Genomic DNA, 23,162 nt, shown 5'->3' on the forward strand with positions numbered 1-23,162 from the left:
CTCACTGAGGCTCTTGTCTGTATAATTAAAGCAGGAAATTTGTCACTTCATGTCACCTCACCTCACGACACTTTTCTCCCCCACGCAGAACACACACATTACCTCTGCGTGTTCCAGGGCACATATATTCCCAAGATACAGATAGCATCTAGTATCTACACACACAGAAAAACCTCAGCTAGGCAAAATTATAGGAGGTGTATGCATAGTATATATCCATGTCTGGGCTGCGAGGCAGTGCTGATTGATAGCTGGTGGTGTCCCCAGGTGGCCAAGAAGACCAATGGCATCCTGACCTGTATCAGCACCAGTGTGACCAGCAGGACCAGGGAAGTGATTGTCCCCTGTACTCAGCACTGGTGAGGCCACACCTTGAGTCCCAGGTTCAGTTTTGGGGCCCTCACTACAAGAAGGACATTGAGGTGCTGAAGCATGTCCAGACGTGCTGAAGCACGTCCAGAGAAGGGCAACGAAGCTGGGGAAGAGAGCCTTGAGGAAAGGTTTTGTGAGGAGAAGCTGGGACTCTGAGGTTTAGTCTGGAGACTGAGAGGAGACCTCATCGCTCTCTACAACTCCCTGAGAGGAGGTTGAACTGAGGCTGGAGTCGGTTTATTCTCCCTAGTAAGAAGTGATAGGACAAGAGGAAATGGCCTCAAGCTGCACCAAGGGGAGGCTTAGGTTCGATACTTAGGTTGGATACTAGGAAAAATGTCTTTCCTGCAAGAGTGGTCAGGCATTGGAACAGGCTGTCCAGGGAGGTGGTGGAGTCACCATGCCTGGAGGTGTTCGAAAACCGTGTAGATATGGCACTTCGCAACATGGTTTAATGGGGAGGTTGGTGCTGGTCTGACGGTCGGACTCCTTGTGATCTCAGAGGTCTTTCACAACCTTACTGACTCTACGATTCCGCCAGTCCCTTCCTCCCCGGCTTCCCTCATCGGCTGTGGGAGGCGGAGCATGGACGGTGCTGCGGGGGCGCCGCCAGGGGGCGCTGTGGGCGGAGGGAGCGGCGCTCGGATGCGCCTGCGTGGTCCCGCCCTTCCCGCGCCCGAGGGGCCGCCGCGGCCTCCCGGTTCACGCCTCACTGCCGACCCCCTGGAAACCCAGCTGCGGTCGGGGCGGAGAAGGAGGAGGAAGAGGAACCGGCAGGAGTGAGGAAGCGCTGCGAAAAGCCATGTCCGCGCCCGCCGGGCTGCCGCCGCGGCCCGCCGGTGGTGCCGGCGCCGCCGTCCCTCAGAGGCCTCGGGAGGCCGCGGCTCCTCAGAGCGGCGCGTCTCGCTACCAGAACGGTGAGGGGCTGGCGGCCTGCGCCGGGCCTGGTGGCCGTCCCCGGGGAGAGTTGCGTTGCTCCCTCGCTGGGGGCCCAGGGGGAGCTAGGAACCGCGGGGGAGCTGCTCGCTTTTCCCACCTCCTGGGACGGCGGGAGATGTGGGGCGCCGAAGCGGCTGCTGTGGGGGGCTGAGTGGGCGCGGGTTCGGCGGAGGGCCTGATGGGCCCCGGTGGAGCTGGAACGTAGTGAAGCCTTTTCTCTAACGCAGCAGAACCCGCCGGAGCCCCCTGGCCAACGCGAGTTCCGCCCCCAGGCGCTGCCGCTACGTGCGGAGTTAACTTGTGAGGAGACGCAGGCTCTCCCAGTCTCGCCAAAGGAGCGAGGGAGAGGGTCTCCGCGGTTTTCTCTGGAATTGGGACCATCTGAGTGTTGGAGCGCCTGGTTTGTGGCGTTTCGGGAATGCTCTGGAGGCCAAGGCATCTCCAGGCCTCGGCTCTGGCAGACTTTGCGTGAGTATGGGCAGAAAACTACGCATTGAAGTTGAGAGTACTTAATTTATAACTGTTACTGGACTTAAAAGTAGTAGGTAGGTAGGCAGGCAGGCGTTTGCAAAACTGGATCTGGAGCTTGAGACTGATTAAACAAGATTGGACCAGTGAAATTTGGGCCTCTGAAAAGCAGAGACTAAATACTAATTTGCTTTTCAGATAAAGAAGTGTTGAGACTGAACTATGAATTATAGTTCTTAATTTTTAAAGTGATGCACCATAAAATAAATTCTTTATTAATCCACCTCATTAACTTCTTAGAATGCCTGTCTGATGTTCATCCCTACCTAATGAAGGTTTGGTATCTAAATTGGGCCTTTTGCTCACGTGGAGTTGTAACTCCACTGTTAAACCCTTTGTTTTATAGTCAGGCTGTGTTGTGTATAGGCTTTTTTCTGTAAAGATCAGTATGCAGGGTAATGACCTGCAAAATTCTTTTGAATATTTCTCATGTCCGAAGGGGTTGTTAGGCAGTAAGTACTTGCCTGTAAAGTAGGTTTTGAGTCGGTTTTCAGATAACAGCTCACTGAAGTGAATGAAAATGAAAGTAATTAAATAGTAGGTTTTAGGGAGATTCTAAGGCCTCAAGTATGTCCAAAATTTAGTATTCTAGTACTGACTTTTGTCAGAAATACTGAGAAAATTGCAACTGATTTGTCTTCTAAGGAAAAAACGTGCCATTATCGGGACACATCTGCTACAGCATCCGTACCTTTGAGGTGTTTCACAGAAACAGAAATAGTACTTCTTGGTGTTGTTAGCCAAGTGAAAAGGTAGTTTTAAAGAGCCATCATTATGTTTGTTATTTTCATTAACTCCATGTTGCTAATATTCTTAACACCAGCTTGTTTAAAACCTTTTAGCAGACCTTTTCTGCAAAACACTTTAATTCTGAGAAACGTATATAGTGCTCAGTTTTCAAATTTTGTTGTGTAACTTGCTAATTATTCGACTTTAGCTTCCGTGTTCCTTAAGCTTAAAATGGTGTGTATTTGATGATCTGTAGACAAGGACTCCAAGTTTGTCATTTTGTGTCATTCAGCAGTAGCATTCCCAAATTCTTAGATTAGTGTATCTGTCATTTTTTGTACTAATCTGAAGTTACAGCACAGGATTTAAGGCTTCTTGTTTTTAATACTGCAATAGGAGGGTGAGTAGAGGGGAATACGGGCAGAAAAAGACTGTACTGGAATTTTCCATTCTGCCAAATAGAAACTAAATCTTGTGAAGAAGATTGTAATTGCTTTTGAAATTTCATTTTTGTGTCAGTCTAATGGAGTTCAAATGTAAGATACTTAATGAATGCAGCTATGTCTGTATTGGCTGAAAGAAAACATGAGTGCATCCTTTCAGATGTTTAGTGTGCTCTCTGTTTGAATTCATAAAATGTGATTTTTTTTATCTTTATTGGGTAAAATGTTGAAATTACTGGGGTCTGATGAAGGAGGGACTGTTTTTTTCATGAAGCAAGCAACTTGTTGCATGTACGGTAGGAAGTTTTTGCGTGGTCCAATGAGCAAGCCTGTTTGAGACACTTGGAGACTTCAATTTTAATGTAACTTCTAAGTATTTTGATTGTTTTTTGTTGGGTTTTGGGTTTTTAAGGGAAAAAAGAAACCGTTCTCATCTGCATATATTTTTCTTCTTACAATGCTCTCAGTTTGATCAGTGTAGTGTTCTTTGTTTTCTTTTTTTTTTTTTTAGTAGGGTGGTGTTCCTAATATTAAAGCTTTGAAATGCAATTCTTCTGAATAAAGCTTTGCAAGTTTAAGAAGCTTTTATTGCAGTAATCTTACAGGTGGATTTGCGTCAAAGTGGGAAATGACCTGTTCCCTAATTTCAGTGTAATAAAATGATTCTTGTTAAGTCAGTGCTATAAGATTGTCTTTTTCCAGTAGTGATGGAGGACTTCAGTGCTAGCAATTTAATGTAACACTGAGAAGATAATTTTGTTGAATCCCTGCGGTTCTGCAGAAGACTTTTGTCTACAACTGGTTTGTGGGATTTTTCACTGTTACCTCTACTAGCATTTTGGGAACATAATTTACATCATTTGTGTTATTTAGTTTTGTTTTTCATCATTCCTCAGACTTCAAATCTTTCAAGTAGTTTCATCAAATTTGATAAGGAGGGCAGAGTTCTGAAGGATATTAAATCCCTGGATATTTTGTGAAAGTGGAAGCTGAGTGAATGAAGAAGCTAGATGTGAATTCCATGGCTGAGCTATTGTGAGAGCTCAGCAGTGGCTTGTTTTGCTGGCTTGCTTGCTAGCAGTTAATGGGGCACAGTAGTGTTCCCCCCTCCTCTCTCAATCCCATAAGGAATATGTGAGTGAACTATGGTGTGTCTTCTCTGGAGGTGGGTAAAGGGATGTAAAAAGTGACAGAAAACAACAGATGTTGTTGGCTAGAAGGAAGTTACTGTTGTAAGGTACAGAGGCTAGGTATGGTACATGGAAGATGACTAAATTAATCAGGCAAGAGAATGCAGGAATGTAAAACCCAAACAAACAGGACACTAGCAAACAAAGCTTCACCTGTTAACGTTTGTGCAATTATACATTAAAGCATTATAAAGTATTAATTTGTCTGCAGCAGGAGGCATACATTGCTTTCTTTATAGAGATGGTGTTTCAGCAGTATACCTTCTGTGTACAGCTAAGGTTTTTGACACCTGAAATATTTTTGAGAGACTTGTCAGGAGGTTTGGGAGAAAGGTAAGAGTACTTGAGACATCAGGAGAGGTTGTCTCCTTAACTAGTCTTCAAAATAACAGGGAAAATGTACCCAGATTTCCAGAGCTGAAAATTATCAAATTACCTAGTCATAATTAGTGGCTTCAGCTAATAATTGCAGTACAAAAATTACTTTCTACTCATTCCCTATAATCAAATGGACAGAAAAAATCCCCTCAGATAAGGGGAATAATCTTTCATATGTAATTATAAAACCTAGCTTTTAAAGGATTGAGAGTTTGAAATAAAAAACAATATTTTTCAAAAGTTAAGTGTGTCAGTCTTAGATCTTCATGGGATTTATACTCTGGTGTCCTCATGAATCATTTTAACTTAGAGATGTTTTGCATTAAAAACGTGAATAAGGATGACTCGAGCATTCTATAATGTAGGGACTGATGTATTGGTAGTTTAATCTGTCTTTATGATGTATGTTTTTAAAGAGAGTTAAGACTTTGCAATAGATGATTTGAGTTCCCCTGTACTAAGCACTGGTGAGGCCACATCTTGAGTACTGGGTTCAGTTTTGGGGCTCTCACTAAAAGAAAGACATTAAGGTGCAGGAGCAGGATCAGAGAAGGGTAACGAAGATGGTGAAGAGCCTGGAAAACATGTCTCATGAGGAGTGACTGAGGATTGTTTAGTCTGGAGAAAAGGAGGCTGAGGAGAAGCCTCACTTTCTGCAACTACCTGAAAGGAGGTTGTAGTGAGGTGGGTGTTGGTCTCTTCTCCCAAGTGACTAGCAATAGAAGGAAATGGCCTCAAGTTGCACCAGGAAAGGTTTAGACTGTACTGGAAGAAAATTCTTCACTGAAAGGGTTTTCAAAGACCAGAAAAACCTTCTCAGGAAGGTGGTTGAATCCCCATCCTTGGAGGTGTTTCAGAGATGCAGAGATATGTGGTACTGAGGGATGTGGTTTAGCACCAGCCTTGGTAGAGTTAGATAATGGTTGGACTTGATCTGAAAGGTCTCTTTCCAACTAAGGCAGTTCTATAATTCTGTGATTCTATAGGCAACCTTTTCTTTACAAGTCAGGTGCTTCCAGGCTAGTTTCTAAATTATACCTGCTCAGCGTATTTCACATATTTTAGTAAAACACCTGACTCTTCAGAGAAAACAAAGTCTTTATTGTTATCTTCAGGGCCAGAACTGCTTAATGCTTTTCACTGACTAACATAAGTTATTGGTGTGTTTCTGAGTTTGCTCTTTCAGGCTATAAAAAAGCGAGTTGAACATCTGCCCAAGTTCACATAGCTGTTAATGACTTCCTAACTCACAATTATTTTCCTTTAAAGGAGAACAAACTACAAAGGTCTGTGAAGCAGCTCCCATGTTTTCCAGAAAATAGTGGATTGGAAGTATATATACATACTCTTCTCAAAACTCAATGTGTAATTTTTTTTAAGATCCTTATACTTTCTCCTGAAGTGCCTTTCTGTCTTTTGACCCAGCATTACAACTTATTGTTGTTAATTTTTTATCTTTTTTATTAACTTCTGGGGTTGTCAGTTGTGAAAAGACATTTTTAATTTTATCAGAAAGCAAATTTGACAGTACATTCCTTCCTTACCTTACAGGATTCTTAATTCATCATTAACATTGCTTTGCAAATTAATTGCAGAATCTGTGTGTTACTTGGACAGCAGTGCCTTTTCAGAATTTCAAGATGAGAAGGCATACTTGTGTTTTGGTATTGTGGTAGATGCAAAGGGAGAAAACAATTCATGATTATCACAGCTGCTCTTTAATTTGCAAGTGGCTTAGCCCCGTGCTTGTATTTCTGTTCACCAGGGGCTGGGAAATAATACCATAGTCATTAAGCATGACCTAACCAGTAGGGGGTGGTGGTTTTAAGAAAGGAAGTTATCCAGGGAAATGCATTTGTGGTTCCCTAGAAAATAGAGATAAGGAAGAGAACTTAAAGAAGTGCCAACTTGGACATAGTTAATATTCGGTCTCTAGCAAACAAGTACTTGTCTGACTTTTGCTGGACCAATATGTAATTAATCTCTAATGTTGCAGAGCCAGTTGCAGTGACAGCAGAGGCCAGTTTCTCTGATAAACAACATTTCTTATACCTGATGTAAGTATCAGGCAGTAAACAGAAATTAAGTTTTGTCAGATACTCCATAGTTTGATAAAAACATCCATTTTCATAAAAGCGTAATGCAAAAGAACAGAGAAGACAAAGCTAACTGCCCTACATCACTGTACCATGGTCACCTTACTGAGGATTTATAAAGATGTGTACCTGCATTTTTATTTATTGCCATACTGGTCTGACTGCAGCTTTTCATATTCCATAATCAGTCAGTTTCTTTAAGGCATACTGTTATATACAGACACTCAGAAACATCAATTTGGTGCATACCGTTGTTAATAGTTCTTTAAATATAAGCCTCTTAAAAACATGCAGAGTACAAATATGAGGCTTACAGGCTTGGCATGGAAACCTCTTGATAATGGAAACCATCTGTTTTTCCTGTGTATTTATAAATTGCTTCAGGTGTTGTATTTTGCATGCCTTGTATCGGTTCCTTTCTGCTGAGGGAAATTGACCTCAAAAACAGTGGCAGAAAACAAGAAAGGACTTGTTTATTAGTTTAAGAGTAAAGAGTCCATTGGAACTACTAACGTCTGCACCTTTTGTACATGTGATGTTTTGTTTTCTTTTCATTTCAGGTCCTGTGCAGAGTCAGATACAGTTCCCCTCTGGCTATGGCTCGTATCCTCCAAACTATAGTGCACCCTCAGGACACTATTCCCAAGTGCCCAGTAAAGCTGCTGCTTCACATTTGGATAATCAGTATAGAGCCAGTTACTACCCTACTTATTATCCAGCACCAGCACAAAATGTTATGACACCTTCTGTGGGTACCGGTGTGTTGAATACACAGGAATCGCAGCAGTTGTACAACAAGACTCCCCCCCATACAGTGGGGTCAGCTGAAGGACCTATTCAAGGAGCAATATCATCTGCACCCTACTTGCATACCAGTGCTCAGCAGGCATATTCAGCGTTTGGCGATCACTACAGCACTTCTGTCAGCTCTTCAGTTTCGTCTCAGGGATTTCCCCTTAATTCTGTTCACTATACCATGCCTGTGGTTTCCAGTGCCGCGTATCCCAATGTTTCCTATCCTCCTGCGGTTGCTGGCAGTGTGTATGGGCAGACATTTACCTCGCAGAGCCTACCTGCTGTTGGACAGTTCAAAGAGATAAACACATTTTCTAGCCAGAGTACATCAGTACCTCATTCACTTCAACAGCAAGTTCCCGTGGGATACAGTACATCATCAGGTGTTCCTTCTGCTCAGTCTGTTCAAGACAACCTCAACAGGACTCTCACGGGATCTGTTGCTAAAGTCAACAACCAAATGAATACAGGTATGGTATTATTTGAAGGATAGTGAAGTTCCAGATGTGTCTGGGAAACGTCCTGTACTTGATACAGAATTTCACATAGTGAACATAATTTTGAGTTCTGTTATTATTCGCTCTTGAAGCTTTTCTCATTTCCACAGTCCTCACAATAGCAGCTAATTGTGTCACTGGTATGTTTCTTTGAGATATGCAGAAAAAGATACTGTTTGGGGGATGGTTTTCGTATACTGGTGGGTCTTTTCGTCAGAGTGGCCTTGGAAGAATTTTTTTTTTCTTAACACAGTTTTGAAGGAATGTGTTATTTCTGAAATCCATCTGTTAATCACAAAGGTACTCTTTTTCCTTTTCTGGCTAGAGAAATCTTTTAAGTTGTGATTTAAGGTCATTCTTCCAACTCTTCAGAAAGTTCAGAAAGTGGAAACTTGTATGGGTCTGGAGCCAGTTGGGATGTTTTAACTGATTTTTTTTTTTTTTTTTTTTTTTTTAGCATTTAAATTAGAATTTCAGTGGATTTAGCAAGTTATACTCATTCCTCACTAGTAGCTGCACTTTCTGCTTCATGGGAAAGCTGAACACAAGTTGACAGGATAGGCAGTACTCAGTAGGAAGAGTGGAAGAGATCAGAAATGTGAGTTGCCTCCACAGTAAAACATCTTGTTCCCTCTCTGAGAAAGCAGTAGTGTGTGCAGGAAAATTCTGGATTTCTTTATATTATGGTAGTTTTCTGACTGGATGCAGTTTTGACTTATACCTGTATGAGAGTTGTGGTTTTTGTTATCTTCTGAGAGATCTGTACAATGTTTCCTTTTTTATGCCAGATATTTCATATAGTTTAACAGTACACTGGAATTGTTCTAGGAGTCGTCGTAACTGAGGACTTTTTTTTTTGTTTCCCCACCAAGACTAGGGTGCAGAATGTCATGTTTCAATATTCAAAATTTGAATATTAATAGATCAGAATTCTCTCTGTGTGGTGGTCCAGCTCATTTTATGTATTATTTCAAAAATACGAAACAAAAATACTGTTTAAAAAAGAAAAATAGGGAGATGCTTAAAAGGCTTCCAAAGTTAATGGTGTTTCATGGTGTGAAAATAAATTCTCTCAAGAACTGAAGTTTCAAACTCTGACCAAGGGAAAGATTATTCTTTTGAGCACAGAATCTACATGAGGCAGGTGTCATTCCAGAACAATAAGATTTGTAGTAATTGCATGAAAGTAACTTATTGTGTGTCTAGACTCTTGGTGTTCTATTTACAGGAGCTTTTAATGTAATTGCCTGTTAATTTTATTTCCTTTGGAGGTCTCTTGAAATGTATGATCTGTTCATAATAATATTTTTTTCCAAAGAACAGCTATTTTAAAGGTGAAACAGTAGAGCTGACCAGAGCATGAAGAGCGATACGAGTGATGGATAGCCTTATTTCTGAACCACTCAGTGCTCTTCTTAAGGGAGTGATTGGGTTAATATATGGCCTCCAGAAAATGTAGTAATGTTGCAGTATGAATTTCAAAGAGCTCATGATAGAACTGGCTGCGTAGTGGTGTGTAGTAGGTACACAATTTGCAGTTAGGGAAATAAACACTGATCCACTGTGTCTGTTACACTTGAGTAATGTTGTAGTACTTGGTTTGTTTGCTGGACTGCAGCATAATTACTTAAACCACATTCCATCTCTGAGCTTGTAAAGCTGCTGAGATAAGCATGCCTGGTGCTGCTTTCCTACTTTTTTCTCTTCTCTCTGAATTGTGGTTGAACCTTAGCTCAGAAATGATTCAGTATGGATGGGCTGGGAAAACGTAGCTACTGGTTACTACCATTATTTGCTCTAAGGGACAGCCTATCCTATTACCAAATTCTAAAGACTTACATCATTTCTGAAGACTAGGGCTGAATAGACTGCCTCAAATAACATCCAACTTTTCTTTGTTTTTTTAATTACAGAATTCAACATCTTTGGCTAAAATATAGTAAAAATTCTGTTGCCTCATCACCTGGTTAATAAAAGGTGGCAAATAATTGTTTGGTCCTGGGATAATTTCTTCAATTTTGAGGAAACTGATATGCTTTCTAAATGTCCTGATGCAGCCTCATTGTTCTCAGATGGGATAGATTTCTATATAGTATTATAATTGTTTGCAGCCTTTAAAACAGGAGGTAGATCTTGAAAATTATTTACTGGGTTTCATGTGTCCGTGTAAAATGAGTGCAACACAAGGAATTTAAGAAAAAGATGGATGATTGGCAGGAAGGATTTTTTTTCTATTTCATGCTCCCTGTTCTCCAGGAAGGAAACAGTGATGGAAAACAGTTGCAGTCTATACTGTGCGTGGTTTTTAGCCAAGCTGCTTGAAGAAAAAATGTAAGACTGAAATTCCTAAGAGTGCTTCCAGTGACTATTCCTAGAAAGAAATTTTCCTACAGTATCCTCCTCTTAGTCAGAATGTCAGTGAGACAGTTGGCTGTCAGTGCTGCTGTGCTGTGAAAGAAGACCCATTAAAATCCTTAAATTATAAATGAGCAAAACTTAAAACTGTCACTGAGGATACTACTGCCTTAATGTATTTTTCAATAGCAGTTTTGTGCAGTCAACGTTGAAAAGTCTCTAGATAGAAGATTGCCTTGTTTTTAATAAAATCTGTGTTTAAGCAGGACTTACTCAGGAAACCTAGACTGGGATGAGCTTGTGAGAAGTTGGGTGGTTTCTGAATTTTTTTACTTGATCAGAGAAGTTCTAAGCATTGAGCTTGCAGTTGGATTTGGAAAGAAACCAATTTGTTCAGGGCCCTGGAAAAAATGCAGTATGAGGAATCTAGTAATATGAAACCTCTGAGATGTAATATGTTATGTTCTAAGAACATGGAACTGCAACAAAATCTTTTTCTAAAACTTTGGCTGCCACTGTCTGAAACCTCTGCAGTATTTTCAGTAAAACTGAGATTTTTCTATAATAAGAAAACATTTATTTTAAGGGGGATCTTTTGCTGCAAGTTGACTTGTTTTGGTGAGTAGCAGCCAAAGAGATTAATTTACTTTAGGAAGAGCATATTAAGTAGAAAAGAGAAAAAAATTGTTCTTACTAGTTTTTAAAATGTTTTCTTATGGTCAACATAATTTTGAAAAGTATTTTGGATAACTTTTGTTTGAGAATGGTTATGGGTACTTGGCAGGAAGCTTGATGCCACAAGCATTGCTGTGTTGACTTGAAGTGTAGAAAACAGCTGCTGGAAAACGTGGGTAAGCACACTCATGTCACAAAGACCTTGCCTTGTTGTCTTGCGTACTGTGCTTGAGGAAGCTGTGTGGCTACCCTAACAAGAACATTTGTGCTGGCAGGTGCTGGTGCTTCTGCGAGGAGTCTGCAAGACATAACGTGTAGCAGCAAAGGCTAGAGCAAGTACATTTCAATAAGCAAATGCTGTACTTCAGAGAAACACCTATTTCAATTTTGCTCATTCTTGTGAAAAAGCCATATGTATGCTCAACATTGTATTTCAAAATTGCATAACCAATAAGGTATCAATAAAATATATGCTGTTAATTTTGATGGTAAATTAGAAAAACAGAAGGATCATTTTTAAGCCACTCGTTTTTCCCCTTCTAAAGAAAGTCCTCTCCTATCAACTCCACTGTTAAGGAAAAGGCAGGGACTGCTCTGTGCAGAGCAGCCAAACTCAGTATTACATGTGCATCCTGTAGTGAATTCTGTAACTTAAGTACAAACTGAATTTTGATCTTTCTTAATTTTGTTCTATTTGTGAACATCTTAGTTTTTGTTAGAATCATATTTTTTTGCAATTGATAGACAAAGAGGGACCCTTTTAAATGATATCTTAATTGAAGTTAGATTGGCCTTATCTGATAAGAATTTCAGATGGACTGTGTTAAATCTCTCAAAGCACTAATCTGACTTTTTAAGCAGATTATACCTAGTCCAGATGTTTAAAACACATCAGAAGTTCTGTGGAATATTCACAGTTGATTGGAACAGATTGCTTGGAATATGAGTCTCATCATTGAATACCAAAATTGCAAAGTGCCAGCCCTGTGAGGGAGGCAGAATACTGGTCTGCTTCACAGCTGATTTTCAGGATTCCTATCTGTAGGAGAAATGTGGAGAAGGAGCTTTCCTACTTGGGCTGTGTCCTTTCTTGTCTTAGCAGAGAAAAAGCATGGGGTTGTAGGGATGGATCAAAACCATATCGATTTCGGTTCTTCATCTTACTGCATTGTGCTTTTCTTTTTGCTGGCTATCAGAGGAGTTTGTTTATTTTATTGGAGTTTTATAGTTAAAAAAAAAAAAACCAACTTTTCCATATATGTTTGTTTGAAGGCATCTCTCTTTGAGGTAAGGTATTGCTTCGCAGCAACAGTGAATCAAATGTGGTTGCTTTTGTTGTATAATTGTCTGTGCAAATCAAAAGTGCTTCTGCTTTCTGCTGCTGTTTTCAGGTGGTGGTGATTCTTCACAGCCCTTGCACCCTGTGAGCCAGAACATTCCATTTAGCAAGTCTGGGGCTGGAACATCTGCTGCTTCTGCTGGGGTTGCATCAGTAAGGACACCTGCTCAAAACCTTTCCTCACAGCCACGGTCTTCACCCTCTGTTACTCAGTCACCAGAGCTGGCCCTTCAGGAAGGTACTAAAAGGGAATGGGAAGTTACAGTACAGACTTCAGCCGTGTTCCACTTGTGCACATGAATGCTCGAAGCTTTATTGTTGCTCTTCTGCATTTGTCAGACTGGAGTACATCTCTTGCATCTCATCAGGCTCCCTTAGTGTCCTTGTTTCATACCACCTTGGTTTTAGCTTCTCTTCACTCTACTGTTTGATTTCCTTTGGCCTTATGTCATCTTTGGCTTGTTTGCCTTGTTGGCAGTCTTTCATGTCTCTTCCTCAAAACCCACTTCTTTTATTTCCCTTATTCTTCTGAAAAAACTTTTCACTACTTCTTGGAAAAAGGTTTTCAGAGTAGCTTTTGTAATCACTCTGTATTTAAAAATCAGGTGTAAACTGGCAAATTTGCACTGGGGAAGAGCAAGTTTTAGAATTGAATTCTCATTCTAATAGAATCCTTTTATTATTCCCTACCTGTAAGCTCCTGTGGAAAGCTGCTGCAGGAATTTTTGTGGAAGAGCAGAGAAGTTCTTGTATGAGCTCATTCCTGTTCTGGTTTTGGTAGCCTCTTCACAAAGAACCGGTTGGGTCTTGAGCCTTCTTCAGCCATGCTAATTCTGCCCTGATGTTGTGATTTGCTTCTTGACTGTTACATGTCTCTCTATCTAGTATTCCAAATCTAATTTCATGCACACTTTTTTTTTTTCAAGTGTTGAAAATAATTCTCAGAGGCACAGCGTGTGACTGTCCCAGCATGATTTTTATTCTTAAATTTCAAAATCCTCTGACATAAATGGTTAAATTTCTCCTTTTCTTCCACTTAGTCTTTTTTTCTGGTGGAGAATGTAAAGAGTAACTTGGCTGTGAATCAGCCATGTATTTCTTACAGGCAGAAATAATTCTTCATTGTTAAAGTCCTTTGTGCACCATTTGAAGGGAAATGTTAACTCAGTTTTTAGAACTCTGCTTCGTTCTTGCACAGTTTTATAGTTGATTTTGGCACTGGGTGGAATTTGTACTGTAGATGTACTTGCTAGGAAATACTGTTGCTTCATCTTCCAAAAAATGGCATAACCATGTTTGTAATGGGAAAAAGGAGTTGAGCAGTTTATCTGTGCTTGCCTTGATGAGGAATATAGGTGTTCTTTCAGGGATGCACTTGATACATGAAGTACAAATCACTGTAGTCACTACTGAGCTCTTCGCTGAATTCAGATTCCTCCATATAAGTGAAGGTTACTGCAGTATGTAGCCAAATGAGCTTACTTTAAAACCATCACTATACCCATGTCAGGAAAATAAGATGTCAGGAGTTGCATTGATTTCAGTTATATTGACAGGAATGTAATCAATAATAAATCCATAACTGTCACTTTCGTGGCGGACTAGCACGACATGTACACGCTTCTAGTCACAGCTCAAGTAGAGTATCAAGCATACAGCACCCTTTTTTATTATTAACAACACACATTTATATGTTTTCTATGCTACTGTGGCTACTTCTAATTGGTTAACAAGTTGTTGTTAATACTTTTATTGGTTATTGCTACCTCACTATGGTAATAGCTATTCTTGTTAAATTACACATGGGATAATTCAAACCTCTTATCTTAGGGTTTTCCCAGACACTCTGTTCTTGCAAAGCACCTGCATCTCTGGAGCCTCCCATATCTTTACTGATACACAGTAATCTGCCCAAAGTCAAGTTGTTCTTTCCCAGGCAAGGGATCTGCAGACCCACCACAGTCCCCCACACATAACATGTTTAGATGATACTTCATTTGAGAAGTATGAAATACATAAAGTATTCTTTTGCTGATAAGGTACCTTTTTATCAACAATTAAGTGTGATAATTTGTAGAAATTAACCTACAGCAGAAATAGAAGATATCTACTGCATATTTTTCTGGATTGTTGTAATTCAAAGTAATAATGCAAAGATTAAATGAACTGGTTTATTATTTGTTTTTTCTTAGTGTATAGTGTTATATGAAAGCATTCTGGAAAGCCTATTTGAATTATTTTTTTAAATGGATTTCATTGTTTTAAGCTCCTGTATTGGCATTCCTATGCAGAATTAAAACATTCTAGTTGTTTACTTGTCTGAAGTGTAACAGGACAAAAATCTTAATGTATCAAAGCCTGTTTAATCTTAGATTTAATTCTAAGATCTTAAAACCAGAGTAAATTCTTTGAAAATATTTGGGTTATGGATAGGGAGCCAGTTGGAGAACCTGAGAATTCAGTTCATTTTTTCACGTGGGATTTTTAATTTTTGGTGGAGTCTGCATTGTCAAACTTCAGCCACATGAAAGGTCTGCACTAGGTTTTCAAGTTTTTCATGGTATGGGTGGCTTACTTAAATCCCTGATATAGGTGGTTTATTTCATAGGCAAATGAGTTCTTACCCCAGATTATCCTTTTGTGTTCTCCCATCTGCATTTCCAGGTGTATGTAAAACGTGGTGGGATAACACCTCAAAGCCTGATATTTTTATATGGCAGGTGCACTTGTAGCAGGGTTTAGAAATTTCTAGCCCAAGAAATTTGTGGTGATTTAAATGACATCATGGCATTTTAAGGCAGACCTATGAAATAAGGATTTCAAAGTGAGCTTTTTCAGTTTTAGGAGGGGGGTGGATTTATGTTGTTAGCAACTCTTTAAAAGATCACAGCAGAAATTGTTATTAGGCACATGGTGACACTTGGAACTGCTGACTTCAGCTACCCTTTTCTGCCCTTCCCCTATGGCATTGCTGGGCAGTGAATGAGAATGGGAGGCTTCTCCACCTGAGACTGACTTTTTAAAGTAGGGTATTTTTCAGCCAGATCAGTTCTCAGATTGATTTTTGTGGCTGGACAATAGTGCTAGCACAACACAGCATATCTTCTAACAGGCAAAAATTTCAAATATTTCTGGCAATGAAAATTTATGTAAACTTATAAGGCTGGATAGAGCCAAAGGAGCCCTTCTTCCAGAGGATTCATAGTGGCATACATAATCATTCCTAAACTTGTCACAAGCATGTTTTTTGATCTCTGTATTTATTTAGTCACTATTTATTTCTGTATTCTTTCTGAACACATGCATCCTTTGTGTATGTGATGGGAAAAGGCGGAGTTAGAAGTTTGTTTTTCAAAAAACATTTCAAAGATGCCAGTGTCTCATTAGCAGAAAGACTAATTCAGTCTTCCCTCATCTGCTTGTGCTTGCCACTTTTGAATTGGCATGGCCTTTCCAGGTAGATTTACTTTCTTCTGCTTCTGTCCATGGCATTTTTTTAGAGGCCTGTCTTTGCATTCACACTGTTACCATCTTCTTTTCTTTTGGCTGTCTGTGTTACAATGTGTCTCTTCTTGTCAACCTGACTCTTTTCCCTTTTACTTGCACATTAGTTATTTGAAGTTGGTTTCTTTCTCCTTCCCAATGATCCTATTATTCTGTCTTATTCCTCAGTAACTCTCCTAGGCCCAAGAAAAAAAGACACAGTCTCCTTGGCTGTAGTCTGGTTTGGCACAGGGAGTGGTTGTCCTGTACCTTCCTTACCAAGTGCATCAAGTAGCCTTTGTAAAAGATGAGACTATGAATCGTTATAGAGTTAGCCCTGTGTTGTTGTAGTTTAGAGAAACTGAAGCACTGCACTTGGGCTTATTTCACTTTCATTGTTGTGACTACTGTTTTTGTAGAGAAAGTTGATTGGAGTCGTGGGATTATTAATGCACTAGATAAAGTAAAATCAGTCTCTGCTTGCTCTAACCCCTTTATGAAAGTTCAGCCTCTCAAGAACATTCTAAAACAATTTTGCAGTGTTCTCTTTTTACTTCCACTGTTTTGAATAGATCCTCACCTTGATTCTGTTGTATTTTCTTAATCGAAATTGAAATGTTTTTGAAAAGCCATGCAGATAATAACGTTTTTAGTCCATAGTTTAAATAATATAGTTTGATACAGTTGATTGAAGTTATGGATGGGGGGATTATTAATGACTGTGGTGGTTTCACAATAATGCGTAACATACAACACTTCCATATTGCTTGATAGTGTTAAAATAAAGAACACTGATGGTGCCACAGTGCTTCTACAGAGTTAAAAATCCCAAACTCTCAAGAGTCTGAAAAGTTTTGAGGAGTTAGGGACATTTCTCACTACAGCAGTCTGTTAGATTCCCAAGAGATAGTCACTGGTCACTTACATTTACTTAGAATGTCTCTGCCTGACTACAAGCATACTTAAAATCCTTGCTAACCCTGCCTTGTGGCAAGAGAAACTTAAGATTTCTTGGAGATGCTGAAATTGCATCAACAATGATGAACATAGGAAATTAATTATCAGCCACTGCTGCATGCTTTATTCTGTTTTAAAATGGTATTTGTATGTGTTGCTTATGTGTATTGTTCACAGATGCTTAGTGTGAAAAATATAAACAATATAAGGCAATGAAAAACCTCACTGCTAAAATCACCCACTACCTTAAAGATTATGGTTTGGATGTGACAGTGGTAACAGTTATATTGTCACCAAATCTTACAAGTGGATGATGTATTTATGTGATTAAATACGGGTCTGTGAGCCTGAACTTAGGCACTAATTTAAAAATAAGATTAAACAATTTTGGGGATTTAGCAACCTGTGTTGCTGAGGTATATGTTTGTACTCTTGCATGTTGCAGCAGCAGTATAATTCATCAACTTCTGACAATGTTCAGAATTCCATCCTGAAGCATTCCTGTTTTAAAAGGGACAGGTGTGCCAAGCAAAAGTTTCATGGTAGTGTTTTGCTAACACAATTTGAATTTTTCTGGGAAGTAACTAATTTATTGCTATACATTAAGTTATGAAAGTATTCCAGTGGACAAGCTGATAGTAAATACATTGCAGAAAGTCTGTGTATGTGTTTAACTCGCTGACATAGATGAGCATACACACATATAAAATTTCCTGCTAACTTCCATGTGCTACTAATACTTTGTAAACTAGCCCACTGAAAACTGCTTCTGCTGTGCTGCTTGTATAGTCATATATGAACTAGAGCTCTGTAGTCTAGGTTTGTAGATTTAACTCCTTGCATGTTAGGGTTTTCCTCAGAATGGCTCATTTCTCTCACTTATAATGCAATGATTTGTGACTTGTGTTTCTCATCTTTCCTGTCTGTCTGATTCTTATGTTTGTGCTTTCCAATTCACAGGCATGCAGTATGGTGGATATGTTAATAATCAAGCTAGCTCTGCACCAGCTACCTTGTCATCAAGTTCAGATGATGAGGAAGAGGATGAGGAGGATGAGGAAGCAGGTTGGCTTTAGCTTTACACCAGTATCTTGTTCTCTTCCTACTCGAGTTTTGTTCCATATTTCCATGCCCTGAAACATTTTTTTCCTGTTAGGCAAAACATCACTCTGCTTCTTCATGTATCTAGTTAACTAGACATTTTTCAGTTGTTATTAAAATAGTAAACAAAAAGATGTTCAGCAGTGGTCAGCAAACAGCTTTTTTTTTTTTTTGTCATGTATCAGGTGGTTTATGCATCTGATAAAGTAATATTCACAGATTGCAAGACTCCCATATTTTTAATATTTTGACTTGCACTTGATTTTAAACTCTTCAGTGAAGATAACCAGCTCTAGAACATTTCTAGTCGTTTGTTATGTAAAGCAGCAAGATGCCATTTTATCATTAAATTGCACAAAGTTTACATTGCCTTTCATTTTATATATAGAAAATTCTTACAGTTGAGGTCATAAATGTTGAAAGTTACTAACTATGCCTTTTAAAGACAATAAATTAATCTGTGCTGCTATTTTTTCCTCCTTCTAAGGTATGTCTCAGAGGTCAGACATAGGTTAAGCTTTAACCTGCTTGCTCCATAGCAAATGTACAAATTTTGTTCACTTTTTTTGCCCATTTTTTTTTTTTTTTTTTTTTTTTAGAAACTGTCCCAAATGTTACATTCTTGATTTCAAGGATTCTGCCTGTATTTTGTCAGAATGGCCTGGTTTTGTGTTTTTGGTGTTTCTCACCACGTTAGTTTATTGTATAATAACTTTTTTTTCTTCAGACATAAAGAAAAATCTTTATACTATATAGGAGTGGCAACAGTGCAAAAAGCTTTTGGTGATTAAACGTTAGACTTCTACCCTTGTTTACAGATGAAAATAACAGCACATAACTTGATATACTGTTCCCATCTGGTTGTGCTGGCTTTGATTGCTAATTTGGGATAGCAGACTTGTGTAACTTTTGCTTAAGATTATAATTCATATTGTAACTAGGCAGAAAAGAAGGCAGTACCATATAATTAGGTTTTACAACAATAATTAAATCATAAACCCAGAATACTGTGAAAATAGCTTAGTGGCTCTTAATGATACCATGAAGGGTGGAGCAATACAACAATGACATCCAAGCCATAATTAGGAACAGTGTGATGGGTTCATGTTATCAATTAAACAATAGCGATTGTTGAATTATTAGTAGACCATTAGAAGAAAATAGTTGTTATTTTGCCAAGGAAGAAAGCACTTTCAGCCAAAGACACAGCCAGAGGACAATAGTGGGAGGATGAGATTGTACCGGTAGAAGTGATGTTATTATTCCCACCCCTTGTGGACCACAAATATTGGGATAATTTTGGACATCCTATGTATTTCTCGGTATTTCAGATTATTGGCTCAGTTTCTTTAATTTGATTTTTGAACAGACTCGTATATTGATATTAAATTATGCTTAGTAACCTTTGAGTAACTCTTCTTTTGAGATCTAAGGATACTTCCTAAATTTTGATACCAGGTGGGTTTTTTCCCTAGTGCTGTGAGTCTAATTAGACTTTCCCACTTACAAAACAATTCCACTCTGGGATATAAAGTTTACTCTGGCTCTTGTGATGCAGTAGGTGTTTGAACTCTGCTTTCTAAAGAGTAGGCTAAAATAGCCAGGAGAGCATTTTGGTTTTTTTATTGCAGAGCAGCTTAGCCAATTTTCTGCAGAAAATAATTCTTTGCCTAATCCCATGCCAAGGCTTCTGTCAAAGGATTTGTCAGAATTTTTTTTTTTCACCAATCAAATTTTGTCTCCTTTGTTCCCTGAACCTGCCACAGAGAAAGTTTTGATGCTCCTTACATTCTTTCTCTCTCAAGTTCTGTACTTTGCTAAAGCCTGTAGCCTTTTAGCTATCACTGTATTTATTTTATGCAAAAGAGTGAAGGCGCACCCAGGCTCAATACATAGGCTGCCTAATTAATAAATATCCTGCTTTATGCCATGTCACCAGGGCATAATGTAAATTCTAAACAGATTCTGTAGACAGGTTTTGAGCTCAGGCCATGCTAGTGGTTTTATGAAAAACAGGTGTTGGTTGCTTGCGTTTGTGTAGCTTCTCAATTGTTTTGTCACTCTTATCAGTAAGATCTTTTAAGTGTGTTGCCAAAGATTCTTGAAAACTCTGAAAGCAAAAGTTATATTGGTAAAATAATTAGCTAACTGTAAAAGCATGGTGTAAGTATTACTTTGCTTAAGCAGTGTTTTCTAATTTTTTTTCTATATAAAACTTCTCTTTTTTTCTGTCTTCCTAATCTGGTCTCTGGTGTGGTGCTTATTATGCTAAATAAACTTCAACAGCTGATGTAGTGTGATTTAAACATAAAAATAAAATCAAAAAACAGTTTTATTTTAATGGAAGTTCCTGTGGGGTTTTTTGATGGAGAATCTGAAATTTCCATGATGCATGTGACCAGCCTAGAGTTTGAAGCTACTTTTGGACTACAGGAAACTGTCCAACTCACCGTTTTTAAGTCAACTGTTTGTTTTCCAGTGGGGAGTGAAAGAGGCACATGATAATTCTTACAGGTACTGGGAAAGTTCTCAAGAATGTTTCCAAAATTGAAAGTTGTTTAGAAGCAAAGACCTGAAGTGAAAGGTCTTCAGTTAGTATACTCAGTAACAGGATTCACTTTCCTGCAGAGCCTGTGAAGCATATAATACTTCTCTTTTGCAACTCACTGTATCATTAGCATAGAATCGTAGGGTCATTTTGGCTGGAAAAGAGTTTCAAGATCATCAAGTCCAACAACTATCTAACTCTACCAAGGCTGGTGCTAAACCATCTCCATCAGCACTACACCTCCAGGGATGGGGATTCACCCAGCTTCTTGGGGAGCCTGTTCCAGTCTTTGAGAACCCTTTCAAAAAGTTTCTTTTAATATGGAATCCAAACCTCCCACAGTACAGCATGAGGCCATTTGCTCTTACACTGTCGTTTGTTACATCCTCCTAGTGAAAAGAGCAAGCTCATTTTGTATGGAATGATATTATAGATTAATACAATTTTATAAATACAGTTTACTGTGGGGAAAACCTCTGTAAAAGGTGACATAGTGGTTAAATAAGCTTGAACTGGTGTCCTATATTCACAGCTGTGCTTCTATGCTTTTGGAGCTTTTCTTTGGTTTTTTGTTTTGTTTTTAAATGAAGAAATAACTTCTAATCAGGCAAGAAGAATTTCTTGCCAATTCTTACGTCTTTATCTTGTTGAACTAACTAAAAGTATATTTTGGGTTTTCTATAGTAGAAATTAACAAATCTTTAAAAGCTGTGTTCTTGATCAGGAAACAAAATAATGAGTGCTGTTCCTTTCGGGCTCTAGAAGAGAAAGAAAGATAAAGCTTGGTAGGAAATGAGATCTTGCAGTTATGTTCTTTTAGAAACTTCAGGGAAAGTAATGGGAAATTTACAATGAAAAACAATATGAAAACTAATATTATCTGAGTTCCACAGTGCTACTCTATTATTTAAAATAAAATCTGTTAGTGCTAATGTTTTTTGGAATAGTTTTTCCATTTCTCAGCTGAATGTTCTAAAGGCAAAATGCTCAAAAATAATCTGTAGAGTCACAATGTTGCTATGCTTTTAATGTATCCCAAGTGTCAGTGATATGATTCCAGATAGAGAAGTCTCTTTACTTGGAGATCTGAAATGTTCCACCATTGAAGCTCTCCCTTGAAATACTTCCAGTTTCACAATGGGCTTGTCAGGGCTGGTCTCTCTGAGTAGAGCAGTATCAGTGAATCTCTTCTGAGTCTGTTCTGCCACACAAATGTTATATATATGTAATTGTATTGAATTCTTAAATGTACTCTTTCTTTTCTGTCATACTTCTGTCTTGGGGTGTTTTAAGGAGCAGATACATTTAACATTCTTGACCCTTTTTCTTTGGAAATCTACATGAAATGTCACTGGAAGAAGTCCTTATTTTGTTTGTAGTGTTTTATGGTAAGGTATTCAAGATACATGCATAGGGTGAACTAAAAATGAAGCACTTAGAGTCTCTCCAGTGCTAACAGCTGCGTGTGTGCTCATGTGTTTTTTGCTTTTCCATTATTTAATTCCTGTTCCTTACTTTTATGTAGTTACTTTTGGCTGCACCAAAAGTAACTGTTTTAATCTGAAGCTGAGACCTCCTGTCAATATTAGATGGAAAGCGAAACAAGCTCTGAATTACAGCAGTGCAGAAATAAGGAAAGAATTAAATACTGAAAGGTGGGGGAGGTGCATAATCACTCTGAAGATGATGAGCATCTGCTGTTGGCGGTTGTGAAGGAAGTCACAACAGAGAGTTTTAAAAATTATTTACGTAGCTTCAGTTGATGTGATCTAGAAAGAACTTCTAATAGAAAAAATAATAAACATTTTTCATTGTTCTTGTCCTTTTCCCATTGATCTCTCTCTTGATATTTGTGGGTCATGTGTGTTTGGTTTTAATACTGTGTTGATTGTTGATCTATTCCTCCCCCTCCTTTTTGCAGTGATAACAGCTTTCAAGGGATGAAGTGGTGTTTTTTTTCCCCAAGGTCTTTCTTGACAGTTTCTTACAAAAATTTTTGGGAAAAGTTCTGTATCTCTTTTATCTCCAAAATTTGTCATTTCTGAAGCACCTCACTTAAATCTACTTTCCTCCCCCAGCAATTGATAGTTCCTCTACTACAAGCAGTGCCTCTCCTGTTCTGAACAATTATGATGCCCTGGAAGGAGGTGGCTATCCAGGTAAGCACTTTATGCATACTAATTCTGAATTTCTCATCAAATACTTAAATGTTTACTGGCTATGATTATTATTTTTTTTCAGTTTCTAGTATTGTTTATTGACAACGAGTGGGTGAAAGGAAATCCCTATGGAAGGAGTGGGGACCATGTCAGACAGAACACAAGGCTTCTTGCTTTGGGTTAAACTGGATGCCTGGTTGAGTTGGCATCAGTAGCTGAGAATAGTTGACATGCCACTGATAACGATAATAAACTTGCAGAGGTGCTTGGAACATTTATTTTCTGTTTTTCTTCATTTAAAGAAAATTGCTGCTATTTTTTTTTTTCTAAAAATATCAGGAATGCCAAGTTTGTAAATAAACAGACTACTTCAGTCTTTAGATCTGTAGAGCTGTCCTTTAGAGAGTAGGTGGAAAAGATGCTGTTCAACATGGTATGTTAGCCAATATTGTAAATGGTAACTGGATTAATTTTTAGAGCCTTCCCCTTTGGCTCTTTTGCATTGCTTTGGCTTCTGAGAATGACACAGTAGTTTGCTTAGTTTGATAGGTTCTTGTGTAAACTGAAATCTCTGTCAA

General features: G+C 38.7%; 1 protein-coding gene across 1 annotated transcript in view; it reads left to right on the forward strand.

Moving 5' to 3' along the window:
* Positions 1 to 1,174: 1,174 nt before the first annotated feature.
* The window catches only part of SEC24B (SEC24 homolog B, COPII coat complex component), a 42,945-nt gene continuing 20,957 nt past the window's right edge, over positions 1,175 to 23,162 (forward strand). Inside the window, exons 1-5 of the mRNA XM_054383275.1 lie at positions 1,175 to 1,289; positions 7,236 to 7,940; positions 12,389 to 12,574; positions 17,737 to 17,841; positions 22,504 to 22,584. Coding sequence (XP_054239250.1) covers positions 1,175 to 1,289; positions 7,236 to 7,940; positions 12,389 to 12,574; positions 17,737 to 17,841; positions 22,504 to 22,584 — 1,192 coding nt within the window. The remainder of the gene's footprint in view (positions 1,290 to 7,235; positions 7,941 to 12,388; positions 12,575 to 17,736; positions 17,842 to 22,503; positions 22,585 to 23,162) is intronic.

This window comes from Indicator indicator, chromosome 8 (assembly GCF_027791375.1).
Source record: "Indicator indicator isolate 239-I01 chromosome 8, UM_Iind_1.1, whole genome shotgun sequence".
Taxonomy (NCBI): Eukaryota; Metazoa; Chordata; class Aves; order Piciformes; family Indicatoridae; genus Indicator; species Indicator indicator.